This window comes from Salvelinus namaycush, chromosome 21 (genome assembly GCF_016432855.1).
Source record: "Salvelinus namaycush isolate Seneca chromosome 21, SaNama_1.0, whole genome shotgun sequence".
In the NCBI taxonomy this organism is placed as follows: domain Eukaryota; kingdom Metazoa; phylum Chordata; class Actinopteri; order Salmoniformes; family Salmonidae; genus Salvelinus; species Salvelinus namaycush.
In genome coordinates this window covers 27,106,332-27,132,501 of record NC_052327.1, presented here as the reverse complement: position 1 = coordinate 27,132,501, position 26,170 = coordinate 27,106,332, and the positions used below count along the sequence as shown (strand labels likewise).

The 26,170-nt window shown below is 41.0% G+C and overlaps 2 protein-coding genes across 2 annotated transcripts in view; both read right to left on the bottom strand.

The window, feature by feature from the left end:
• Positions 1-1,184: 1,184 nt before the first annotated feature.
• Positions 1,185-12,570, bottom strand: synm (synemin, intermediate filament protein). The gene is made up of 4 exons (XM_039016885.1): positions 11,728-12,570; positions 8,586-8,710; positions 7,234-7,313; positions 1,185-3,613 (listed from the first exon to the last, which is right to left on the bottom strand). The coding sequence occupies exons 1-4, from the start codon at positions 12,514-12,516 to the stop codon at positions 1,509-1,511; spliced, it is 3,099 nt and encodes a 1,032-aa protein (XP_038872813.1). The 5' UTR covers positions 12,517-12,570; the 3' UTR covers positions 1,185-1,508.
• Positions 12,571-18,802: 6,232 nt separating this feature from the next.
• The window catches only part of igf1ra (insulin-like growth factor 1a receptor), a 141,055-nt gene continuing 133,687 nt past the window's right edge, over positions 18,803-26,170 (bottom strand). Inside the window, exon 21 of the mRNA XM_039016884.1 lies at positions 18,803-22,017. Within this exon, the coding sequence (XP_038872812.1) occupies positions 21,483-22,017 (535 nt within the window). The 3' untranslated portion in view covers positions 18,803-21,482. The remainder of the gene's footprint in view (positions 22,018-26,170) is intronic.

Genomic DNA, 26,170 nt, shown 5'->3' with positions numbered 1-26,170 from the left:
GGATTATGTTGTGCCTAATCGTAATTATTGGTACATAATGTATTGAGTCATTTTGGAGCCACTTTTACGGTAAAAAAAAGAATATAATGTTTCTGAGCACCTCTACATTCATTTGGATGCTACCATGATTATGGATAATCATGAATGCATCTTGAATAATGATGAGTGAGAAAGTTAGAGGCATAAACATCGTACCCCCCCCCCCCCCCCCCCCCCCCCAAATGCTAACCTCCCCTGTTATTGGTGAGAGGTTAGCATGTTTCACGATTCATTCATGATTATCCAACATCCCGGTAGCATCCACATTCATGTAGAAGTGTTCAGAAACATATTGTATTCTTATTTACAATAAAAGTGACATAACATTATTTACCATAAATTTCTATTGGGCACAACATATAATCCGAAACAAATGCATCCAATAAATTTGTAGAGTCACAAGCTTGATGTAGTCATTGCGTGCTAGGAATATGGGACCAAATACTTGACTACATTTGACTACATTTAATACACTATAAGTGCATTTGTCCAATTACTTATGACACCTTCAAATGGGCGGACGATACATGAAGTGCATTCATTCATTTCTTTATTTTTTTATTTTTTTTATTTGTATCCCCTTTTCTCCCCAATTTTCGTGTTATCCAATCGCTAGTAATTACTATCTTCGCTACAACTCATCTCATCTCATCGCTACAACTCCCGTACGGGCTCGGGAGAGACGAAGGTCGAAAGCCATGCGTCCTCCGAAGCACAACCCAACCAAGCCGCACTGCTTCTTAAACACAGCGCGCCTCCAACCCGGAAGCCAGCCGCACCAATGTGTCGGAGGAAACACCGTGCACCTGGCCCCCTTGGTTAGCGCGCACTGCGCCCGGCCCGCCACAGGAGTCGCTGGAGCGCGATGAGACAAGGATATCCCTACCGGCCAAACCCTCCCTAACCTGTGCGTCGCCCGAGACAGAGCCTCTAGTACTGCAATGCAGTGCCCTAGACCACTGCGCCACCCGGGAGGCCCTGTGCATTCATTTCTAAATGGTAAAACAGATATGTCAAATAAAATGTTATTAGTCACATGCGCCGAATACAACAGGTGTAGACCTTACAGTGAAATGCTTACTTACAATGTATGAAAATACCCTCAATTAACGGTGATATTCTGTACTGTCGCCTCATATAAAACATTTGATCTCAAATTCAAAATGCTGAAGTATAGAGCCAAATTAATGTTTTAGCTTCACTGTATAAATAAATAGAGGAGTGTATCTAGCAGGAAATTAATATAACATATTCTCAAAGGGAAGCAGAGAGCAGTGTGAAAATGGGTAACCAATGCTATTTAACTTTTTGATATACAGGCAGTGGCTATAATTTGTATTCTTACCATGATTGTAGGCATAGCAATTTATGAGTCACAACTAATGACGTCACCTTACAGTTCATTGCAACTGATTGACTGGTGTGTGGCTTAATATGGGGAGTAATGTAATAAAATGATCTAATTTGAATCAGATCTCATCTTCATTAGATTCAAGATAGACTGTGGCAACTCTTTTCTCATGAGTGACCTTCAGTGGGGGATCCTGTCCTTGACCGTTATTCACATCCATCTGGAAGGAAAAGGACTTCTCTGATGGCCCCAGCTTGATGTGCTTCTCAGTGACTTCAGTCGTGAACTCTCCTCCCTGTCCCTCATTGCTAGTCACCCAGCCCATCTCATTTGTGTCCAGGGTGTATCCTCCCTCTGCTCCAAGGCCGGAGTTGGAGGAGCGTAGAGCCGCCATGATCTGCTCCTCAGATACATCATCCCCCTGCTCCTCCAGCAGCCCAGAGTCCTCCAGGGTTGTTGAGCTCTTGAGCTCTGCCACGATAGTCGTGGTTCCGTTATCGGAGGACTGGTGTACTTTCTTGATGTCCACAGATATGTTCTGAGGACTATCACTGCCGCCTCTTGTGAAGAGCGCCAACTCTTCTTTCAGGCTCCCTGACACTGTTCCTTGTAGCTGCTCTAGGGCTCCCCTCAGCTGTTCTTTGGGGTCCAGAGTTTCCTCTCTCAAGTATCCAAGCATCGACTCCTGTACTGTGGGGGAGACATGAATGGTCTCCTCTTCAATAATGCACTCAGGGAAACTCTCTCGCGCCAAGGAGTGGTCACCCTTTATGTACAGGCTGTCTGATGCAGGTCTGCAACTATCGCTTTCCTCAACAAACATTCTGTTCTTTGAGAGTCCCTCATCCTGGTAGTACCTTTCATCTGAAAGGTCGTCCACCACTCCGTAATGTCCATATGATGCAATACCACCACCCTCCTCAGGCTCTGACAGATTGGCATCAGGTGTAGAGACAAAATACTCTTGAGACTCTTGGTCGTGGCTGTAGTATGGAGATTCACTATCTCTGGAGTCTTCTTGGACCTTCACAGATCCATCATTCCTGCCATAGTTTTCATCTGTCATGGAGGTTTTCATTACTTCATCAACACTCTCATGGTATTTGGTGCCGTGGGGGTCATTCTCTAGTTCTTCAATCTGGAAGAACATTGAAGAGGGCTCGAAGAACTTGGGAGTGGACTTCTCCTCAAACTCGTACTCCTCGTCACTGTAACCCTCCACTGGTTCCTCAATGATCTCCACATTGACAGACTTGTTTTCCATGTCCTCTCCTCCATGCAGCCCAAGGCTGAGCAGGTTCTGAATCATGTTTCCTGTTTCACTGCCCTTGATATCCTCCAGTGACACGTGTTTCACTCCCTTGCTGAGCAGTTCTTCCAGTGCAGAGTCCTCTGACATATCCAGCTCCTCCTGGACCTTGGACTCCAGGATAATCTGTGTCTTTGTTGACCCGTCCTCCTGCTCCGTTTTCTCCACATGGTAAGTGATTTTGGAGTCTGGAGATGAGCTGCAGACCATTCGATCAAAACCAGCAGGTTTCATGACCTTATCAATAAGTTCTTCCATAGACACAGAGTCTAGGACCATCTCATCACTTGTTGTGGTGCCTGCAACGCTGCCCTCTTTGGCATGCATCTTGACATTCTGAAGATGAAATACATCTCCTCTCACCTCTCTTTCAACCTGCCTCTCTACTTTCTTTTTGCTGTCCTCCTCCATGTTTCTGCTCAGACTCATCATTGGTGGTGACACTATTCTCACTGATTTGATGTCAGCAGTGGGTGAGGCAATGGGACTGGACTTGTTTGCTGTTCCTCGAGAATGGTCGAGAGAATCCTTAGCTGAGTGTTGTGACACCTCTTTGATTCTCACACTCCTCTCCTCCACAACTTTTTTCTGAGCATCTACATTCTTCTTGTTGGTACTCTGGGCCACAGGTTTAATAGTAGAGGATGAAGAGCTGGAGGATGCAGACTGGGATTTAGTGAACGAGACCATGTCCCTTCTGGCTGCAGGACTCTGATTCCTATTGTAGCTGCTGCCTGTGACTGAGATAGGTATGACCCTGGAAGGACTGGTGCGACCATACTGAGATGGAACAGGTGATCTTCTCAAGCTTGAGGTTGGTTCCATGTATCTCACATCCAGATGCTTCCTTACATCTTGTCTGGCTGAGGTGGAAACTCTTGGTTTGTAGTGTTGTGGAGGCCTCATCTTAATATCTGAGGTAGAGAGTTAAGGACCAAATTAATATGATTAAAAATCCTTTACATAAATAAATTGGGAAATGGTTATCACTGCATATATACACTGAGTATACAAAACATTAACAACACCTGCTCTTTCCATGACATATAATGATCAGGTGAATCCAGGTGAAATCTATGATCCCTTATTGATGTCACCTGTTAAATCCACTTCAATCAGTGTAGATGAAGGGGAGGAGACAGGTTAAAGAAGGATTTTTAAGCCTTGAAACATTTGAGACATGGACTGTGTATGTGTAACATTCAGAGAGTAAATGGGCGAAACAAAAGATTTTAGTTCCTTTTGAATGGGGTTTGGTAAGAACTGCAACGCTGCTGGGTTTTTCACACTCAACAGTTTCCTGTGTGTATCAAGAATGGTCCACCACCCAAAGGACATCCAGCCAACTTGGCACAACTGTGGGATGCATTGTAGTCAACATGGGCCAGCATCCCTGTGGAATGCTTTCGACACCTTGTAGAGGTCAGCAACGCGTGTGGCTGAAATAGCCGAATCCACTAAATTGAATGGACTTGATCGTTTACCAAATAGGGCTATCTTCTGTATACCACCCCTACCTTGTCACAACACAACTGATTGGCTCAAACGCATTAAGAAGGAAAGAAATATCACAAATTTACTAGGCACACTTGTTAATTGAAATGCATATCAGGTGACTACCTCATGAAGCTGGTTGAGAGAATGCCAAGAGTGTTCAAGGCATCATCAAGGCATAGGGTGGCTACTTTGAAGAATCTAAAATAAAATATATTTTATTTGTTTAACACTTTTTTGGTTACTACATAATTCCATATGTATTATTTCATAGTTTGATGTCTTCACTAATATTCTACAATGTAGAAGATAGTAAAAATAAAGAAAAACCCTTGAATGAGTAGGTGTGTCCAAACTTTTGACTGGTACTGTGTGTGTGTGTGTGTGTGTGTGTGTGTGTGTGTGTGTGTGTGTGTGTGTGTGTGTGTGTGTGTGTGTGTGTGTGTGTGTGTGTGTGTGTATATATACTGAACAAAAATATAAACGCAGCATGCAATAATTTCACTGACTTTACTGAGTTATAGTTCACATAAGGAAATCAGTCAATTGAAATAAATAAATTAGACCCTAATCTATGGATTTCAGATGACTGGGCAGGGGCACAGCCATGGGTGGGCGTGGGAGGGCATATGCCCACCCACAGTGTATTTGGAAAGTATTCAGACCCCTTGAATGTTTTACGTTACAGCCTTATTCTAAAATAGATTAAATTGTTTTTCCCCCCCTCATCTATCTACACACAATACCCCATAATGACAGATCAAAAACAGTTTTTTAGAAAACGTAGCACATTTATAAAAAATAACAAACTGAAATATCACATTAACATCAGTATCCAGACCCTTTACTCAGTACTTTGTTGAGCACCTTTGGCAGCGATTGATTACAGCCTTGAGTCTTCTTTGGTATGACGCTACAAGCTTGGCACACCTGTATTTGGGGAGATTCTCCCATTCTTCTCTGCAGATCCTCTCAAGCTCTGTCAGGTTGGATGGGGAGCGTAGCTATTTTGCACAGCTATTTTCAGGTTTCTCCAGAGATGTTCCATCGGGTTCAAGTCTGGGGCCTCATTTATAAAACAGACTTACGATCAATGTTGATCTTAAGTATGACTTACGCAGAAAACCATGTATAAGTAGTTATTTATAAAACCTTACTTTGACCTGGAAATGATCTTATCTCTACGCAAGTCTAGACTTGACGTAAGTGACTTTCCTACTAGTTATGTAGGGCTATTATTTTTTCCCCTTGCAGTTTAAGGTCATACCATTTTTTTTTCACATCAGCCACAGTTCTGTCTTGCTGCCCCACCTTGTTTACTGCAGCGGCGACACACTCCCGAACTACCTGTTTGGTTTTGTTTGTCAACCCACTATTTAGTACACCGAATAATACGTGTTGCCTGTCTTCAATCTCCTCTACCATCGCCGTGATCTCGTCTTCCAAAAAGTTCGCTTTTCTCTTTTGGTCCATGGCTATTCCTGACTAAACCCTAATTTGTGCTAGCATTCTATGAGGGGAAATCACTGATTGTAAGACATTTTCAGGTGCCGTCAATTTTAAGTTAATTTGAGATTCATAGATCACAGGTACGTAAGTTACAAATGGGCTTCTTAGAACCTGTGTAAGCAAGGTTTTTTATGCTCAGTATCTTTAATGAATCAAACGTAAGCACACCGTCAGAAATTATCTTATGACTAAGTTCAAGTATAAATCTAAGAACATTTTTTATAAATGAGGCCCCTGGACTCTGGCTGGGCCACTCAAGGACATTCAGAGACTTGTCCCAACGCCACTCCTGCTTTGTAATGGCTGTGTGCTTAGGGTCGTTGTCCTGTTGGAAGGTGAACCTTCGCCCCTGTCTGAGGTCCTGAGCACTCTGGAGCAGGATCTCTCTGTACTTTGCTCCGTTCATCTTTCCCTCGATTCTGACTAGTCTCCCAGTCCCTGCCGCTGAAAAACATCCCCATAGCATGATGCTGCCACCACCATGCTTTACTGTAGGGATTGTGCCAGGTTTGAGGTTTCTTCCAGACATGATGCTTGGCATTCAGGCCAAAAAAGTTCAGAGAAGAGAATGTTGAAGAGAATGTTGTTTCTCATGGTCTGAGAGTCCTTTAGGTGTCTTTTGGCAAACTCCAAGCGGGCTGTCATGTGCTTTTTACTGAGGAGTGGCTTCCGTCTGGCCACTCTACCATAAAGGTCTGATTGGTGAAGTGCTGCAGAGATGGTTGTCCTTCTGGAAGGTTCTCCCATTTCCACAGACGAACTCTGCAGCTCTGTCAGAGTGACCATCAGGTTCTTGGTCACCTCCCTGATCAAGGTCCTTCTCCCCTGATTGCTCAGTTTGGCTGAGCGGCCAAGCTCTAGGAAGAGTCTTGGTGGTTCCAAACTTCTTCCATTTAAGAATGATGGAGGCCACTCTGTTCTTGGGGACCTTCAATGCTGCAGAAATGTTTGGGTACACTTTCCCAGATCTGTGCCTGGACACAATCCTGTCTCGGAGCACGAAGGACAATTCCTTCAACCTGGCTTTGTTTTTGCTCGGACATGCACTGTCAACTGTGGGACCTTAAATTGACAGGTGTGTGGCTTTCCAAATAATGTCCAATCAATTGAATTTACCACAGGTGGACACCAATTAAGTTGTAGAAACATGATCAATGGAAACAGGATGCACCTGAGCTCAATTTCAAGTCTCATATTAAAGGTTCTGAATACTTATGTAAATGACATATGTCTGTTTTTTATTTTTAATACATTTGCAAACATTTCTAAAAACCTATTTTCACTTTGTCATTATGGGGAAATTATGAGGATTTTAAAAATGTAATCCATTTTAGAATAAGGCTGTAACAAAACAAAATGTGGGAAAAGTCAAGGGGTCTGAATACTTTCCAAATGCACTGTATACATAGTTAGTGTAATTGAGTTAAAAAAAATATTGCTACCAATAGGATGTCACCTATTGAAACATTTGAAACATGTAATTTTACTGTCAAGTGTATAGTAACACAAATTTCCCAGCCAAAAGCATGACTTATTTGAAAATAATGTACAATACCTAGGACTCTTTCTCTTGACTGCAGATGTTGCTGATGCTCTCCTTCAATAAGTGCCCTATAGAAAAACAAAAACAAAAGGGCATTAAAACCAAGGATAAATACATGGTAATGACATGATTGGATTTGCATTCTTAGAGCAATATTGCTTCTTCAAAATGAAGCACTGGTTTGTTTTCATACAATTACAATCACCTCATAGGAGAATGCTGATCATCCTGCCCTGCCATCTCAAACCTCAAATCAAACACAGAGGTAAGCTACCAGACGATAAACACAACCTATGGACCTGGCCATATACAGAAAAGAGCAGGTCAACAACAAACTTTACTACAACAGACCAAAAGACATTAACAACAAAGACATTGTACCAGTAACGTTGACCAGCTCACATACCTCGGCAAAGCATTGGCTCCACAAAACAAGTTTTGGAAACCAAATCTACCATAGGATACTTTTCTGAAGCTATAACCGCTCTGAAAGTCCATGGTGTGCCTCACAAAAGGCTAATGTAAAAATAACAGCTACAATGCACCGCTGTCTACTCTCTACTATAGATCTTAATGTGTTAATCGGCACGTACTCTAACATACATACCAGCTTTCCCACTACCTCTCCAAGGAAGACATTTCATTTATTGCAAATATTGTAAACAAAGTGCAGATGTGTCACCCTAAGTAGGCCTACTACAAGAGAGCTCAATTCAGAGTCTCGGGAGACCAGGGAATTGTCTGTAAAAAATAGCCTTGAAATAGGCCCCAGACCAGGAGAAATGAAAAGAGACTCCGGAGCAGACCGAAAAGAGACCAGTGTTCGTATTCAATTTCTGAAAGAACTCTGGACAATGGGTAAAAACAATATCATTAAATGTCATTGCTTTATATAAATAACCATGTGCATCGATCATAGTTATGCTGTGGGACTAAAGTAGTCTCTCTTATGATAATGTTGAAGTGTTCTTGAAGTGATCCACTGTGACCAATGGGAATTGTAGTGACAGAAATAGTCTGGCATTGTCATATCAGGGCTCAACAGGTTGACATCTCACAAGTAATAACCACTTTTGAACACTTTTTTCTAACAGAGATATGAAAAGCATATATTCCCTGTTCACCTAAAACCAAACTATAACAAATGAGCCAAAATATCCCTACAGATATCACAATGTGGATAACATCAGGAGTTAATATAAGTAAAGGCTGTGTGGAGGAATGCTAAGTGCCCCTGCCAAATGGGAAGGCAGCAGAGCATTTGCTCATTTCTACTAAAAGTCTCCATAGTGGGCTCTATTGTACTCAGAAAGGCCTAACCAGAGCATAAGAAGATCTACCTGTAGTAAGCCACCTCCATGCCCAGATCCATCTTGACCTGCAGGAGCTCCTGGTGGTCTCTGACCTTTTCTGCCATGGTGTTGGCCAACATTTCCCGCTCCCTCTCCAATTCATCAATAATCACCTGCAAAGAGACAATGGAATAGAATTGTGAACCTGTACATTCCCTTCTATCCTGTTCTAACATACTTCTATGAGACTATAATTATAGGGATGGTCTACATTTATTTTGTTCATTGCAATATCAGGTATAGGGAATTCAGATAAGAGATGGTGCCCTGAGTATGAATATAAAGACATCTTTCAGGTCACAAATTACTGTCCAGATTTGTCCCTCTACAGTACCTATATGATAATGCATTGTACTACTTGTCAGTTTCAATAGTATTTGGTTCACCATCTGACCCTCCTTGTTTATCCCTAAGTAGGTAACCGATTCAATTGTATTGAGCGTGTTAGGGTGAACTTTAGCAGTGCTGTTTGTGTTGTGCACCTGTTTCAAGGCCCTTGAGACACCTTTCCTAGAGAGAGCAATAGTAATGCCGTCTTTTTGTATGCACTAACGGGGGCTAACTTCGCCATGGCTTGTCGGCCAAAGACTATGGGGAAATGAATGGATTTTTTGTAGTTATTTTGATAAATGCCGAAAAATAAGGTCTGTGGTAAACACAGGCTTAAGAGATCTAAAACACATTGCACCGAATGTGGATCTAGTGTTTGTTCAGCGTGCTGTGTTTTAGGGACCACCCGCTGTAGACATCTGACTGACGCCATTTTTTCACGCAATTCTACATGTAAAATTGGTGTGCACTCGGTTCGCAAATTACATTCAGGGGTGCTAAGTACTCTCGGCCAGCAAACGCTGTTGGTGTGTCTGAGCCTTATATGTTTTGTTCTAGTAGATCATCTTCATCAGCTAATGTCACTTTTTGTGAATTTTGAAGCAATTATGTAATCAAAACTAGCACATAAAGGATTCATAATTCCTAAAGGTCATGTTAACTGACTCGCGCGAGCGTTGCAAAATGAATGTACACACTGCTCGCACCCACACCCACACACGTGTCAACGAGCACACCCACACCCATACACTGCACGCACCCACACTGCTCACACGTGTCAACGAGCGTCTGCGTAGCCAGGTGCTAAAATAGAACTTGGTTCTATTTGTGACGCTTAACACGCTACAAGTCCGTCCTCTCCCATCTCCTCATTGGTTTTTAGGAGCATTTACCCACGTGGGTGATTGAAAGATGAACTGAGGTCCACACTCCAGTCCAGTTGGTGGTGGTAATGCACCTTAAAGTCCAAAGAAGAAGAATCCTGAAGGAGGAGAGATTACTAGAAACAAACTCGGTTTACCCTTTTATCTGTTGGTTAATTGTTGGAGTAGAGGACCTTGTACATTTCAGGTAAAATAATGACCCAATGTTTAAATCCCAGGACGAATTAGCTAGCAACAGCAAGCTAGCTAGCTAAATTGCCATAAATGTTGGCTTTTCAACCTGTCCCCAAATTAATATAGTTGGTTTAGAGTTTGTTTTGATATTTCAACCTGCGTGTCCTGATCGTGTCTGGTGTAGGTGGACAAAATCAACATGCGCGCGACGGTGCACGAGCGCGAGCGGTGTGGTCAGCATGTAAGCCTGTGTTAAAAGCCAAAAATAAGGTTTGAGGTTATCACAAAACTCCATTCCTTTCCCATTAATTTTCCCCATAGGAATGGCTGAATGAACCAGATATAACTCACTTCTGTTTTTTAGGACTACAAGCTGGTGAGCTCTAGTTCACTGTTACCTCTCATTTAAAGGAGAAGGAGGATGGACTGGATGAATCATGGGTGATCCCTCTAACAGATCAGACGAATTAGTCAGCTCAACAACTGTCCCTTTAAATCTAGTCTGACACTCACTGTCCTAGAGTGAAATATGGCATCCCATTGGATGAGTGTCAGGGTCAATTTCCAATTAATTTCTTGGGATTGCAACATAATTTTTAACAATTAGACATGACTTGAGAGTTTTATGACAATATCATGCATAACGTACCTTTAAATTCAATGCAGTTGCCTTGCAAATGTGCATGGGAGAAAAATGATTGACCTGCTTGGTATAGCTCTATCATTAGTAGGCCACTAAGGATTAGTCTCTGCATCAGCTAATTGGTTTAAGTGGCTGATGCAATCCTTTTAGTCTGTCCTGAAACACTGCACTGGTGCAGAATGCATTTTTCTCTGGCAGTCCTTTTAATGGCATGGGCTATAAATCAAAGCTCCTGAGATTATTTTCTAGATTTATTTGCTTCAAAACCAGCGACTGTGTGTTGATATCATCTATAAAAGTGGATGGATGAAGGCAGTGGGTGTGAAACAACAGAATGGCACTCCCCACTGTGGTCCAAACAGGCCGGTCAGGGAACATGCACCGGATGATAGTTTATATGCAGTAGTTGTGCACATTTAGAATCACAAAGTAGTACCATGACCCTTCAAGTTGGATAGTGATACTTCTGAACCACAAGGAGGTGTGGCTCATGTATCAATTCCACAGCTCCTGCAGTAACCTTTGCCCCTCTGTTTAATTCCTGTGGGCCAATATGATTGGTGATTGAGGTGCACGAGCACCTGAGCAAGAGTGGCCTCTGCTGTTTCACTAATTTAATCAAGTATGCATATTTTGTGTAGTTTAACATAACTTTGAAAGCATACAGCGTACTGTGAACATTATCAGTGAAGACATAGCTGATCAATTAGTTCAGTCATTTTCATTTTCATTTTTTTATTTTAATTTTGACATTACCAAACACTATAATTTATATAAAGATCTGTCATCATAATAATTATGCATAATGATATAAAATATGATAATGAGCTATAAAAAACACATTGTGGATGTTGGGGTAGCTGCTCTTTCTCGTCAGATCGTGGGTGTGGCACCTAGAGGAGGAGGTGGTCAGCTCTCATGGAAAGGCTGGGCAATCTGTGCGCAGCACCCATCACGTTCAAGAAATACATTTTATGATCCATGAACAGAACCAAAAATAACACACGTATTGCATTTTTTTAACTCTTCTAGAAAAAACAGCATGAACCACAGAGAGTGATGTCTAAAGTAACATGGGTTGCAAACCCAATTTTCTCACCTGATACTTGGTGATGTCCCCATGGAAGTTCTCCTGCATGTCTATGAGCTGTTCCTCCAGGTGTATTTGAATCTGACCGTGCGTGTCAGCCTCTTTGCGTAATTTGTCAAACTCTGCGGCATAATGTATCTTTTCCCTTTGGAGATCATGCAGCCTCATCTGGTCGGCTTTGATTGAGTCCTCCATTTCTTCGACCTTCCTTCGATACATTTCGAAGGTGTCCATCCATCCATCGGACAGGCTGAGGGCGTACTGTTGCATATCTTCCATCGAGACTGCCGGAGGGCCATGATACATTTTGGTAACATTAGGTCGTGAATGGACCTGGTTCTGGAGCTTGGTCATTTCTTGTCTGTGCGCAACCTCAATAAATCTGCACTCGTTCTCAAGCTGGAACAGACGTTCCTCAAGTGCCCCATTAGTCTGTTGAGCTTTTTGAAGCTGCTTTTCGCAACCTTTCATCTCTCCATCAATGTCTTTGCCTACCACCTGCTCCTCACAGCACATAGACTGTAACATCTGAAACTCTTGCCTTAACTTCTCTCGTTCCATCTCGGCTCGGGACTTCTCGAAGGATAGTTGCCCCACCGTTCTCCTCAGATCCCGCATTTCGGCCATACATGTGTTGTCCCATTCCACCGTCTTATCTTGTCTTCTCTTGTTTATTTCAGTTATCAGGATTGCATTTTCATGCTCCAACTGCTTCGTTCTTGACAGGTACTGGCCCAGTCTGTTGTTGAGCTCCTGTAATTGATGTTTTTCGGCATCGAAGGTCCTGAATTGTAACATTTTGTAATTTACAAATTGTACACCTTCGCTTCTTTATATTTCGATACAGGGGAAATGTTGTACTGGTCTTATTTTCAAGTGCGTCTGTGAGCAGAGCTGTGATGCAACTATGTGATGAGGGCTTGACTTGTCAAGTGCAGAAGGTGGGCGGGGGCTTAATAATGTGTTCTTTCGTCCCGTTATCCTGGCAGATGTTAGTGGGTTAGAAATCCCCTTAGCTTTCACAATGGTGGGCTACAGCTCTCCCAAGTGGAGAGACATTGACAATGCAACGGGGCGTGGTTCCAACATAGATAATAGCCTACATCACGCAAATAATTGTTTTTAATTAGGCTTTCAATAAACTATTATTGAGTACTCTCTTTATAGACATACATGTAATCCATAGGTAGAGATTCTAATTCCTGAATGTACAGAATGTGCGTGGGTAAAATGGATAGGATCACTTGCGCAAAATGGACGAAGTGGCCTTGGTAATAACTGGTTGGTGTATTGGTTACTTTTACCCGTTTTATTTCGAAGTTATATTAGGCTATTGTATGTTTAATTGACAGCTGAACAAGTTTAGGCGTCTGCTTTGTATGCTATTGTTTCGCTACTGGAACGGAGCTCTCTGGTGTTCACCTTTCGACGACAGTTTTGTTTGATTTTGATCAGGGTTGGGAGCTTTTTGGTATTATTTAGTAAATCCTTGTTGGTAGGTAGCGCCTACACAGCACGTTAGATCAGAATTGTAAGACCCACGGTGTTAAATTGAACACTTTCTTAGAAATTATATCTGACCCACTGAAATAGCGTTAAACTAACACTTTTCAAAGTGTGATAAAGAACACCCCCAGAGTGTTGAGTCCCCAACACAGTGGGTGTTACAAATTCCGACTTAAATTAACACTTTATTAGAGCTGATGTTGTAACATTTTCTCAGTGTTAGGGAATAACATATGTAGTGTTACAGTATTATTCAAGTGTTGTTTTAACACTGTAGAGTGTAAAGCCTTATTTACATATTTGCCAGGGTGCCTTTCTAATGAACGTTAGAACTGACTACCCATGACTGTGTTTGTTAGTGACAGACACATGAATGTTTCATTAATTACTTTTCAGTCCTGTAGCCTTCACTAAGTGACTGCCTAAGTAAATGTGTTTGAATTAAAAGTAAACCCTTCATTATCATACATTATATAAGGCATTTAATTGTGGCCAAGTTTTCCCCCAACATTGTGGTCTGAAGATTCTGGCTCATGGGCCATATCAGACATGCGAGTCACAATATGCTGGATGTGAAGTAATTTGTCATTCCTATTGGAATCCAGCCATATGGAGGATAGTCAACAATTTGAACTTTTCATCACCCATAATCTGCATTCAGAATGCAATTTGCCTAAACCATCTAAACTAGAACAATCATCTCAGTAACATGTGCAATAAGTCCAACCACTTACATATTGGATTAGTTTAGAAACATTTAAGTTATTTTTCTTATATCAATCAATCAATCAATGTGCATGCAGAACCATAGATATTAAAGCATACTATTCTAAAAATCAACCTGCAACAAAGCATGCTGGGAAATATGTTGAAGCCCCTCCCACATATAAATTAACTAAACATAGTCAAGTGACAACAACACCAAGCAATGTTGATTCCACTGTGATTCAAATAACACTTCATTTATTCACTGCAGGTAGCTTCAATTTCAATCCTATTGGTGTTAACCCCACTAGAATCAACACTCAGAAATAACACGCACAACACTTGTAACCTCAAAACCAAGATTTTAATACCCAAATCTGAACAGTCACATTTTTTGGGCTTGCTTCAAAGTTTGCCATACATCTTGGTATAGCCCTGGGTTCTAGGGGTATCTCTCTGGAGCAGACAGGGAAGAACAATGGCTACAGAGATAGAGATGTGTGTGGCTTCTGTCCTGTCAACCATTGCTGCATTGAAGGAAGACGAGATAGACTGAACTCCATCATAGACATGAAGTCCCTCTCCAAGGATGGGTCTGGATGTCATCTACTCTGGGGATGCAGGGAAGTAGGGATCTATATATCTCAGATATATTGTACATTAATAGCAAAGACACATGATAACTGTCTTCAAGACTCCTGAAGGCCCAGTCAAGGTGAGCACAGGCTGGGAACTGTGTGTTAGATGATGGCCCCCTTTTTGTTACTATTCATACTGTATCAGTATATAGCCTCACTTATTATTTTACTGCTGCTGTTAATTTTTTTGTTACTTTTATTTTTACTTAACACTTTTTTTTCTTAACTTCTTAAAGCATTGTTGGTTAAGGGCTTGTAAGTAGGCATTTCCCTGTAAGGTCTACACCTGTTGTATTTGGCGCATGTGACAAATACATTTTATTTGATTTTTGATTTGATCAACAGAAAGTAATTCTGCTAAATATACAATTATACAGTCAGGTATGTTGGAATGTGTATCATTTATAATTCATAAGTAATAAGTCATCGCAACAAGTCATCTTTCTCATTCACTTTTTTATTCAAAATTTAAGAAAAAAAGAAAATACAAGAAATTCTCATAGATACACATTAAGAGAATGGCATGTCAAAAATACACCAGCTCAACTATACGCATGAAAAAAACAGGAGGCCTCAGATACAGAACTTGCAAGAAGACAGTCTAGCCAAGCTGTTTAACCAAATCTATTTGCCAATCATTGAAATGACACAGCGATTCAGATTTTGTGAAAGTAAAGAAAATAAAAAACAAGTAAAATATTCTCAGTAGATCAAGGCCCATTTTGAAGTTGTCAGAATGCCAAGCAGAACAACAGTGCCTGAAAAATTATACTGATAAACCTCAAGCTCATTATTGCGATTTGATTGCACTGATGCATCTCATATAAACCTGAAGTTTACATATAAAACATTCGGAAGAAAATACAATTAAATGAATATTAATGAGAATTGAAATGCAACCGTTTCAGTCAATTTGATCTCCATTTATCTCCATGCAAACTGGCAATGCAAAAAGCAACTATTCATCTACTGTAAACAACTCTTCTTAAAACTCTAGTCATGTTATTTACTCTCTGCCATGACTACCCGTAATCTACTGGACATGCCTGTACTATTTATGTCCATGTGTTTGGTTGAGTTATGGGTATAATAGGTCTGTAACCTTCTGGTAACTAAACAACTCTGGCAGCGTTCCATCAAAACAGATATTCACTTCACAACAGGACAACCCTTTAACCCATTTTGATAACTGAAAATAAGAAGAAATAAATGTCACAGATCTGTATCTTTTATCATTACAGACACCAACACTTGAAACACTAAATCTAATTGTGAAACACTCCCATCCATTATACTGTACTCAACAACAGAAGCACAAGGCTCTTGTTAAAACTAGAATCATTAGTTGCTACATACATTTTTGGACTTATGAATTATTGATATATACCCATTGATTCTTGAAGAATATAACTTATAAATACCTCAGGCGCTTAATTCCACTGTCATACCCGATCAGAACCCCAAATATAAGCTTTTTTTGCTCCAATGTTTGTAAACAACATAAATGTAAACAAACACTGTATACTGTAGCCTCAAAATATGGTTAAAATTTACATTTTGATATCATGGATGGTCAGTCCTTGCATCCATAGCCCTGTCTATATATTTGAGAGTGGTAACATTTCTCCAGGCCCATCCCTCAGCTTTTTACCCAAAAAAGAGTTGGGTTGACTATTTTGTTTTTGTTTCAACTAAGGATTCTAGCATTAAAAAGGTGACCTAGATTCTTTCTTTAAAATCTGGTAGCATATATACAGTATAAAGCCATTTGTTTCTGGAAATGTGCCATTCATCCAACCAAGTCTTTTTTGCTGCACTCATTTCCCCCCCAATGGATTTCTTCCTCAAAAATAATAACTTCAGAATATACTGTAGAACACTTTAGCCTTCCGGGCTATGTTGAACTGTGAACCAAAAACCTTTCTCCATCCCACTACCGCAAAAATTAAATATTGTTCCGTAACTAGTATAAACTCTAATATGCCCTCAGCTCCACTTGTCTTTTGCTCTACAAAATTGGATCTTCCCCTTTCAATGACCCTTAATCTATTGAAAAATACATTTAATGAGAATTTGAGGTCTAAATCCAACGCTGCCATCTCAACCACACTTCCATTGATATTGGCACAGTCTTAGAGGATTTACACCCACGGATTGAGACAGTCTTTGAAGCAGTGTTATTATCAGCAGCAGTAGAATAGAGAAAGAGGGTGCAGTCTTATGAATAATCACAATGAGGATGATGATGAAGAAGATTACGATGAAGGGACAGTAGAAAAATCTGATAAATCTATTCCAAGCCAATTGGAATGGTTTCAAAAATCTTAACAGGATACAAAAAAAGATAACTGCATTATTTGAATGTGGGAGCTTTGTAGGTGTTATTTAGAAAAGTTAGTCATTAGGGGCAGGTGGATAAGATGGAGAGATTAGATGATGAAGGAGTACAGAGGAAACAACAGTGTCCTGTCTGACAGATGCATGAGGAGGTGGAGCAGCAGCAGATGGCTGTAGATGTTTTTATACAGTTAGTCTGCTTTGAGACATCCCTCCCAGGACAGAGTATGTGGTGTCCTAACCATATGCCTTCATATAACACAATTACTCCATATTGACCTAGTATATCTCTAATGCTGGTGATTTCTACACTCAACTGCTCCCAGCAACATAAACGACAAAGCTCTGTTTGTAGTTGTAGCACTAACTTTGAGGACTTGTGGGGCAGTTGAGTCTAGGAGTATATGAGTATGTTGTCTTCACTAGGAGGGTTTCAAAGAAATAAGTGCCGTCATTTATACTTAAGGGGAAATCCTTACTTTACATCACCATACATAGGATATTATCAATTAACATTTTTACATGAAGAAATGTTTAAGCTGAAACCAGAAGCCAGTGTTGGCAAACATTCTATAGGAGTTGTTTCAATGTCAGTAGTGGTTTAGATGTCCAGAATTCAGGCTAAAGCCAAACATCCTCTGATCTACCTGGTTTCCCAATATATATTACATTGCAAAATGTCTTAATGCAATGTTCCCATTTTTCTTTATCCACATGTTGCTTAACTGCAATGTATTGATTTGCTTTAAATTGACCTAAATTCATGATACAATAGAACAAAAAGAAGATACCATTCAGCTTCACCCTTCTTACCAGCTGTATGATCAGAAGATTTCTAGTTGTGAAATCATTTGCAGAGGAGTGGAGATGGGATGTCTGAGGTGGCTGTGTCGTGCTCTCTACCAATACATAGTGTACCTCATGTAGCCTTCGACAAATGCTTCCCATCACAATAGTAATTTAATGTTGTTCTAAGTTAGCATTATTAGGTAACCCGGTTAGCATGTTAATGCTCGAACCATGAGGGTGGGAATAGAGCCATTTCCTGTGCAATACAGTACATGCCAGTCAACCTCTTTTATTAAATCAAAGCCATAATATAACCTGTACCACATACATTATATTCCTCATACTTTCAAACTACAAACATACTTTGTTTTCCATTTAAAATCTTTGGACCAGCACAACATTTTAAGAGGGCACGACAACACCTTTTCCCCCTCAGGAGACTGAAAAGATTTGTCATGGGTCCCCAGATCTTCAAAAAGTTCTACAGCTGCACCATCGAGAGCATCCTGACTGGTTGCATCACCGCCTGTTATGGCAACTGCTCGGCATCTGACCATAAGGCGCTACAGAGGGTAGTGCGTACGGCTCAGTACATCACCGGGGCCAAGCTTCCTGACATCCAGGACCTATATATTAGGCGGTGCCAGAGGAAGGCCCAAAAAATTGTCAAGGACTCCAGTCACCCAAGTCAGACTGTTCACCCAAGTCAGACACGGCAAGCGGTACCAGGCGGTACCAAGCGGTACCCTAGGACCAAAAGGCTTCTACCCCCAAGCCATAAGACTGCTGAACAATTAATAAAATGGCCACCCGGACTATTTATATTGACCCCCCCCCCCCTCCCCGTTGGTTTTTACACTGCTGCTACTCGCTGTTTATTATCTATGCATAGTCACTTTACAAATTACCTCGACTAAACTGTACCCCCGCACATTGACTCGGTACCCCCTGTATATATCCTCGTTATTGTTATGTAATTTTCTTGTATTACTTTTTGATTCGATTTTTTAAAACTTTAGTTTATTTAGCAAATCTTTTCTTAACTCTATTTCTTGAACTGCATTGTTGGTTAAGGGCTTGTAAGTAAGCATTTTCACGGTAAGGTTGTATTCGGCACATGTGACAAATAAAATTTGATTTGACATGTAGTTGATACAGAACTTTTTAAGCATGGGACCAGATATAAAATTAGAGCCACCCTAGCGCAATCCCATCTCTACACCAACCGGGTTTGTGTGTGGTGTGTTTTGTTAATAATGTTATAACCTTATACAGACTAATGAGAAAAGGTGAGACGTACTTTTCTTTTCATACACACTTAAAAAGAGTGAGGTAGATATATACTTGAAGGGAAGAAAAAGAAAGTCCCTCAGCCATGACACCAAAGAAAGTACATATCAAAAATCCAACTTTATAATGAATGAAGGGGCATTTATACAGTGATTTAAACTGATATCACAAAAGGAAAATAAATTAAAAAAATAACAATCCTACAGAGAATAACTTCAAAGCTGGAAACTTTTTCAAAAGATGAGGAGAAATCCTTCAAAAACACTTTTCATACTGACACCCCCAGTAAGACCTATTCAATTTATGACATTGAAATGTGACCACTTCCCTGGACTTTAACCCATTCTTATTTGGTTTACAGGTGCCATGTTTAAGGAGACAAACAATAGAAACTGTTTTCACTTTGATCATAAGAGACTGAGTATGACAACACAAATTAAATGGATGATAAAGGAGAATAAGCAGTAATGCTGCACTTGAAATCTAAGACACAAAAAGAGAACTTTGATTATGGATGAGCTTTCTTTGAGAGGATGGCGAGTGGTTGGGATCATTAAGGCAAACAAGACAACCCAATTAGCCCTATCAATTGAGAGGCAGGAAAATGGATGGGTTAAAACACCAGATCCAGTAGAAAAAAGAAGATCCTGTGTAACTAATCCTGACTTCAAAAGGAGGCACTGGGGGAGGCAGGTATACTGCACATTTCAGTGTGGGGCTGGAGGGGAGAGGGCACTATTGGACTCGACAGAGAGGTGAAACAAGCAGAGGACAGTAATGAGAATGTATGGAGAAAGCAAAACATGTACTTCGACCTGAGATTAAGTTGCACCTAGGGGGCAATAACTAGGTACTAGACAACTGGTACAAAAAGGGTGCCAAACGTACACACTCGCACACGGAGCTCCGGTGTCCATTCGAACTAATAATAATAATAATAATGATAATTATATAGAAATCTACAAAAAAGAATGCAAAGAAAAACATGTTCATAAAAAATAAAAGGCAATGGACAATATGTTGTGATACAGACAACCTGTTCTGGGGTAAAGAAGAGAGAAAGGTCCTTTTTTTAAATATTGTTTTTGCTAGAAGTATGAAGCATAAGAAATGGACTGTAGTGGAGATCATAAAATAGTCAACCTGAAGGATTTCTTTATATATATAACATCCAAAAAAGAAAAAGAAAAAAATAGCAGCTTTATTCTGTACAGACATAGAAGAGAACATCTGAACCGTATAAAAGTTATAAAAGTGACAAACCAATGATGTGTGTGTGAAAATGATCCTAAGGTCTAACATACAACTGTAAGACCTTTATATAAATGTTTGAATTGTACAGAGAGACTAATGACTAGTCTAAAAAAAATACCTGCTGTGTACAATGCCTTTAGCAGACTTATGTATGCTCACAACGTGGAGTTCTGTTAAGTCCTTTAGTTCTCCTTGTATCAGAACTGATCCAATACCTTCCACTTCAGGTTTGTCTCTGTATGTGTTGTAATTTTGGCGCCAAGTCCTTTTTTGTTCAATGTCTCTGTTGGTGATGTTGGTGTTTTCATCTCTCAGATGACACATACAATAAAATAGGACTCCAAATAAGGGCTCTGATGTGAACCCGAAAAACCCCAGAAAAGAAAACAGGCAAATTCCTTTTACAATTTGATTGTAATTGTGAAGTAGAAAAAGAAAAGAAACAGCAATGTGGGAGTTTTAGGATGCTTGATTGTGTTTCTCTCCATGTCCAATCAAAGAGAGAAATGAAGAGCAGGAGGGAGAAAATTGCTAACTTTGATTTGGCAAAACATATGGCAGATTTACAATAGCCCCTCTATCCTATCTACCCACTCCTGAAACATTCCCTCCTACCCCGGAATATTGACAGGAAAACCAATGAGCCTAGTCCAGAACACATCAATGTCTGAAATATGGGAGGAGAAGTATATTGATGGAAAGAAGTGTGGAAGAGGAGCTATATCTTACTGTCAAGAGAATCATGTGTTTGTATAGAAATACACAATCAGATATATACAACCTTCTCTCTGAAATCAACAAAAAGTGCTCTTCTGTCGGATCTGCTGGCAGATATGTTTAAAATAAGTTATTGTCTCTCACTTACAATACCTGTCAGTCAGGGAATATTAATAAGTCTGTATTTTTGTCTTTCTTTAAGGATTTAAAAAAAGTAACAAATACTCTACAAGAAGGAAACACCAGAGCTCCCCAGTGTTGTAGTTCGGTTTGAGCCACCATGCTCCAAATGCTTTAACAGGTTTCTGTACTGTTTCTCAGTCTCGGTATTCAATCATAAATCTTGTTAATATTTTTATTTTTTAAGAAAAGACTCCTACTGCAGTAGAGTAGTATAATGTCTGTCAGTTACTCACTCATCCATCCCCCCATTAGAACTAAAGCGGAGGAGAAGTTTATGTTACCCTGTCTGAGAAGAGGAGGCGGAGAGGGGTGATCTGGCTGAGGGGAGAGGAGGGGGGCTAGGGATCAGCAGGCTGAAGACTGGGGCAGTGGCAGCGCCCGCTCGTTCTTGCGCCCCCCGTTCATGTGGGCGTAGTTCTGCGTGTCCTCAAAGTTGGGCCGTAGCACTACCACTGGCCCGTTGGCCGATACCTGTGCTGAATGCTTGTCCAAAGCCAGGCTTGGGGAGGCTGAGGCAGAGGCAGCAGGGGCTGAGGTGGAGGGGGAGCCAGGTCCCATCAGGGTACTAGAAGGGCCTTGTATTTGAGATAACTGCTGGGGAGGAGGGGGCGCTGAGCCCCGTGTGGCCCCCATAGGTCCCTGGGAGGGCTGAGGGACGGCAGTGGGGGGTCTGCTGGGTGCAGGGTCCAGTGGCACATTCTCCATGTTCTCCACCTCCATGTCCAGCTCCTCAGTGTCCGGGGGCTTGTTCTCCTTGCTGAAGAAGAAGCTCATCTCACTGAACGGAGGCTCCAGCTCCTCCTTGAGGCTGTTGATGATCTCCAGGAAGGAGGGACGCATCTTGGGGTTGTACTGCCAGCACATCCGCATCAGTTCAAACCTAAGGGCAACACACAGACAATCTCAATTATACATATATCATTACATCTTCTCACCATAAGGTGGCAGAGTACACCAATATTATAGAGCCCATGAAAATGTTTCTGATACTCACTGAACCAAACAACTTCCAGAGCTTTCTATACAAACAACCACTGCAAACTATACATAGTATCTCAGTTTGAATGTACCATCATAATATACTGTAGAATGTGTACAACTACACTATATGTCCAAAAGTATGTGGACACCTGCATCCCAAAGGTGTTCGATGGAGTTGAGGTCAAGGCTCTGTGCATGACAGTCAAGTTCTTCCACACCGATCTCGACAAACCATTTCTGTATGGACATCGATTTGTGCATGGGGGCATTGTCATGCTGAAATAGGAACGGGACTTCGCCAAACCGTGGCCACATAGTTGGAAGCACAAAATTGTCTAGAATGTCATTGTATGCTGTAGCGTTAAGATTTCCCTTCACTGGAACTAAGGGGCCTAGCCCGAACCATGGAAAACAGCCCCACACCATTATTCCTCCTCCACCAAACGTTACTGTTGGCACTATGCATTCGGGCAGGTAACATTCTCCTGGCATCCGCCAAACAAAGATTTGTCCATCGGACTGCCAGATGGTGAAGAGTAATTCATCACTGCAGAGAAGGCATTTCCACTGCTTCAGAGACCAATGGCGGCAAACTTTACACCACTCCAGCAGACGCTTGGCATTGCGAATCATGATCTTAGGCTTGTGTGCGGCTGCTCGGCAATGGTAACCCATTTAATGAAGCTCCCGACGAACAGTTATTGTGCTGAAGTTGCTTCCAGAGGCAGTTTGGAACTTGGTCGTGAGTGTTGCAACTGAGGACAGACGATTTTTACTCTATATGTGCTTCAGGACTCGGCGGTACCGTTCTTTGAGCTTGTTGCCTACCACTTCGCAGCTGAGCCGTTGTTGCTCCTGGATGCTTCCACTTCACAATAACAGCACTTACAGTTGACCAGGGCAGCTCTAGCAGCGCAGAAATTTGATGAACTGACTTGTTGGAAAGGTGGCATCCTATGACGGTGCCACGATGAGAGTCACTGAGCTCTTCAGTAAGGCCATTCTACTGCCAATGTTTGTCGATGGAGATTACATGGCTGTGTGCTCGATCCTATACACCTGTCAGCAATGGGTGTGACTGAAATAGCCAAATCCACTAATTTGAAGGCATGTCCACATACTTTTGTATATATAGTGTAGACAGTAAATCATAAATGAACATGCTGTGGAAGGCCAGCGACAGAACACAGAAAACGTCAAAACAACATAATAAAAGGAGAATCATTACAGTTGGGTGCGGTGCTCCCCCACACACCACATCTTAAATTATACACAAACAAGCTAAGAATACCTTCTAAAGCCTCAGAATACCTTCATAAACACCTCAGTCATCTCCCTCTATCTCCCAGCAGCCACCTCTCTCTGTCTGATCTCACAACAGCCTGTACAGCTGGGTATTCTAGCCTCTCTGCACCAAAGCATTCTGGGTAGTTAAGCAGACGCTTAACTTCAAACTATGTTTTCACCAGCCATGGGTTGTTTTTCACCCTCTCAGTTAGTCTCTTAAAGTTGTCTTTCAGATGGCTAAACTAAACCCCGGCTCCAAGACCTCCCATGAAAATGGCTGTAATGATTGGAGCTGAGCCCACGCTCCAGAGTAACCTGTCTGCTTGGCGTTGGCCTGCTGCAAATTCTTCCTGAGCCATCTGTCGCTGTGTGTAACACTCGTTGATGTGAATACACTGCAGTATATCCTCTCTGCTTGTCAGCACTCAGCTCCTCATCACACACAAACACATTCCAGGACCTTTTAGCAGATTTCACTCACATCATGATATGTAAACGTTGCATCGTTCACAACATTATAAATAACCAAAACAAAGCTGGCCAGAGTAGAGCTAGAGAGAGCAACCTATGCTATGCCAGACCATTAACGTAAACAGGAATCTTCAGCTGTAGACCATTAACATGTTCCCCAATATCACCACTCAAAAAAACATATATTTTCATGCAGCTCCCTAACATTGGACCAAATGTGTAGTCATCCTTTACCATAGAACAGTAGTTCAGATATTTCAAAAATGTCTATCTAGTATAAATATTTCATTTTTCACTCATGCCCATAATAATTCAGCTTTGAGGGAAAGTAGCCCTTTGAAAATCAGAATTTCCTAACTAATTAAGGATATGATACACACGTGGTAAAACCTTTCAAATATGACTCATCCCTTTCTCTATTATGTTCTCCTTGTCTTCTCTGTCATTGATGTTGCCAATAATTTTTCTGATTACTTTATTGGCAAAGTAGGCAAACTTAGGTAGGAAATGCCAACAACGAAAAGTGAGCCATCATATTCATGCATAAAAAAAACATAAATAAAGAAAAGCATTGCAAATTTGAATTTTGTAAAGTTAGTCTGGGTGAGGTGGAACAATTATTGTTATCGATCAATGATGACAAACCTCCTGGAAGCGACAACTTAGATGGAAAGCTACTGAGGATGGTAGCTGACTCTATAGCCACTCCTATCTGTCATATCTTTAATCTGAGCCTAGAGGAAAGTCTTTGTCCTCAGGCCTGGAGGGAAGCCAAAGTAATTCCGCTACCCAATAGTGCTAAAGCGGCCTTTACTGGTTCTAACAGCAGACCTATAAGCTTGCTGCCAGCTCTTTGACCAAATTCAATGCTTTTCTCTGTAAACAAATTAACAACAGACTTTCAGCATTCTTATAGAGAAGGGCACTCAACATGTACTGCACTAACACAAATGACTGATTAGTTTAAATTAATTGATAAGAAGAAGATTGTGGGAGCTGTACTGTTAGATTTCTGTGCAGCCTTTGATATTATTGACCATAACCTGTTGTTGAAAAAACGTATGAGGTATGGCTTTTCAACCTCTGCCATATCGTGGATTCAGAGCTATCTATCAAATATAACTCAAATGGTGTTCTTTAATGGAAGCTTCTCTAATGTCAAACATGTAAAGTGTGGTGTACCACAGGGCAGCTCTCTAGGCCCTCTACTCTTTCCTATTTTTACCAATGACCTTCCACTGGCATGATTTCAACTATATATGCATCAGCAACCACAGCTAATGAAGTCACTGAAACCCTTAAAGAGGGTTTTGGAATAGGTGGCCAGTAATAAACTTGTTCTGAACATCTAAAACTAAGAGCATTGTATTTGGTACAAATCATTCCCTAAGTTCTATACCTCAGCTGAATCTGGTAATGAATGCTGTGGCTGTTGAACAAGTTGAGGAGACTAAATTACTTGGCGTTAATTTGCATTGTAAACTTTCATGGTCAAAACATATAGATTCAATGGTTGTAAAGATGGGGAGAGGTCTGTCCGTAATAAAGAGATACTCTGCTTTTTTGAATCCACACTCCAAAAAGCAAGTCCTGCAGTCTCTAGTTTTGTCTTATCTTGATTATTGTCCATTCATTTGGTTGAGTGCTGCAAGGAAAGACCTATTTAAGCTGCACCTGGCCCAGAACAGAGCAGTACGTCTTTCTCTTCATTGTAATCAGAGGGCCGATATAAATACTATGCATGCCAGTCTCTCTTGGTAAAGAGTTGAGGATAGACTGACTGCATCACTTCTTTTTATAAGAAACAATGTGTTGAAACTCCCCAATTGTTTGCATAGTCAACTTATACACAGCTCTGACACACACACACTTACCCCACCAGACATGCCACCAGGGGTCTTTTCACAGTCCCCAAATCCAGAACAAATTCATGAAAGCGTACAGTATTATATATAGAGCCATTACTGCATGGAACTTCATTCTATCTCATGGAAGTGAACAGCAAACCTGGTTTAAAAAAACATATAAAGCAACACCTCACGGCACAGCGCCTCTCCCCTATTTGACCTAGATAGTTTGTGTGTGTGTATTGATATGTAGGCTACATGTGCCTTTTCTATAATAATTTTTTTAAATGTATTGATGTAGTTCTGTCCTTGAGCTGTTCTTGTCTATTAATGTTCTGTATTATGTCATGTTTCATGTTTTGTGTGGACCCCAGGAAGAGTAGCTGCTGCTTTTGCAACAGCTAATGGGGATCCTAATAAAATACCAAATACCCCTCTCTCCCCTAA

Coding starts and splice junctions, on each gene's coding strand:
- synm (XM_039016885.1), bottom strand. CDS start 12,516: ATGTTACAATTCAGGACCTTCGATGCCGAAAAACATCAATTACAGGAG. Junction 8,711..11,727: donor GGGACATCACCAAGTATCAG/GTGAGAAAATTG, acceptor GTCTCTTTGCAG/GTGATTATTGATGAATTGGA. Junction 3,614..7,233: donor TGTACATTATTTTCAAATAA/GTCATGCTTTTG, acceptor TCTCTACCTCAG/ATATTAAGATGAGGCCTCCA.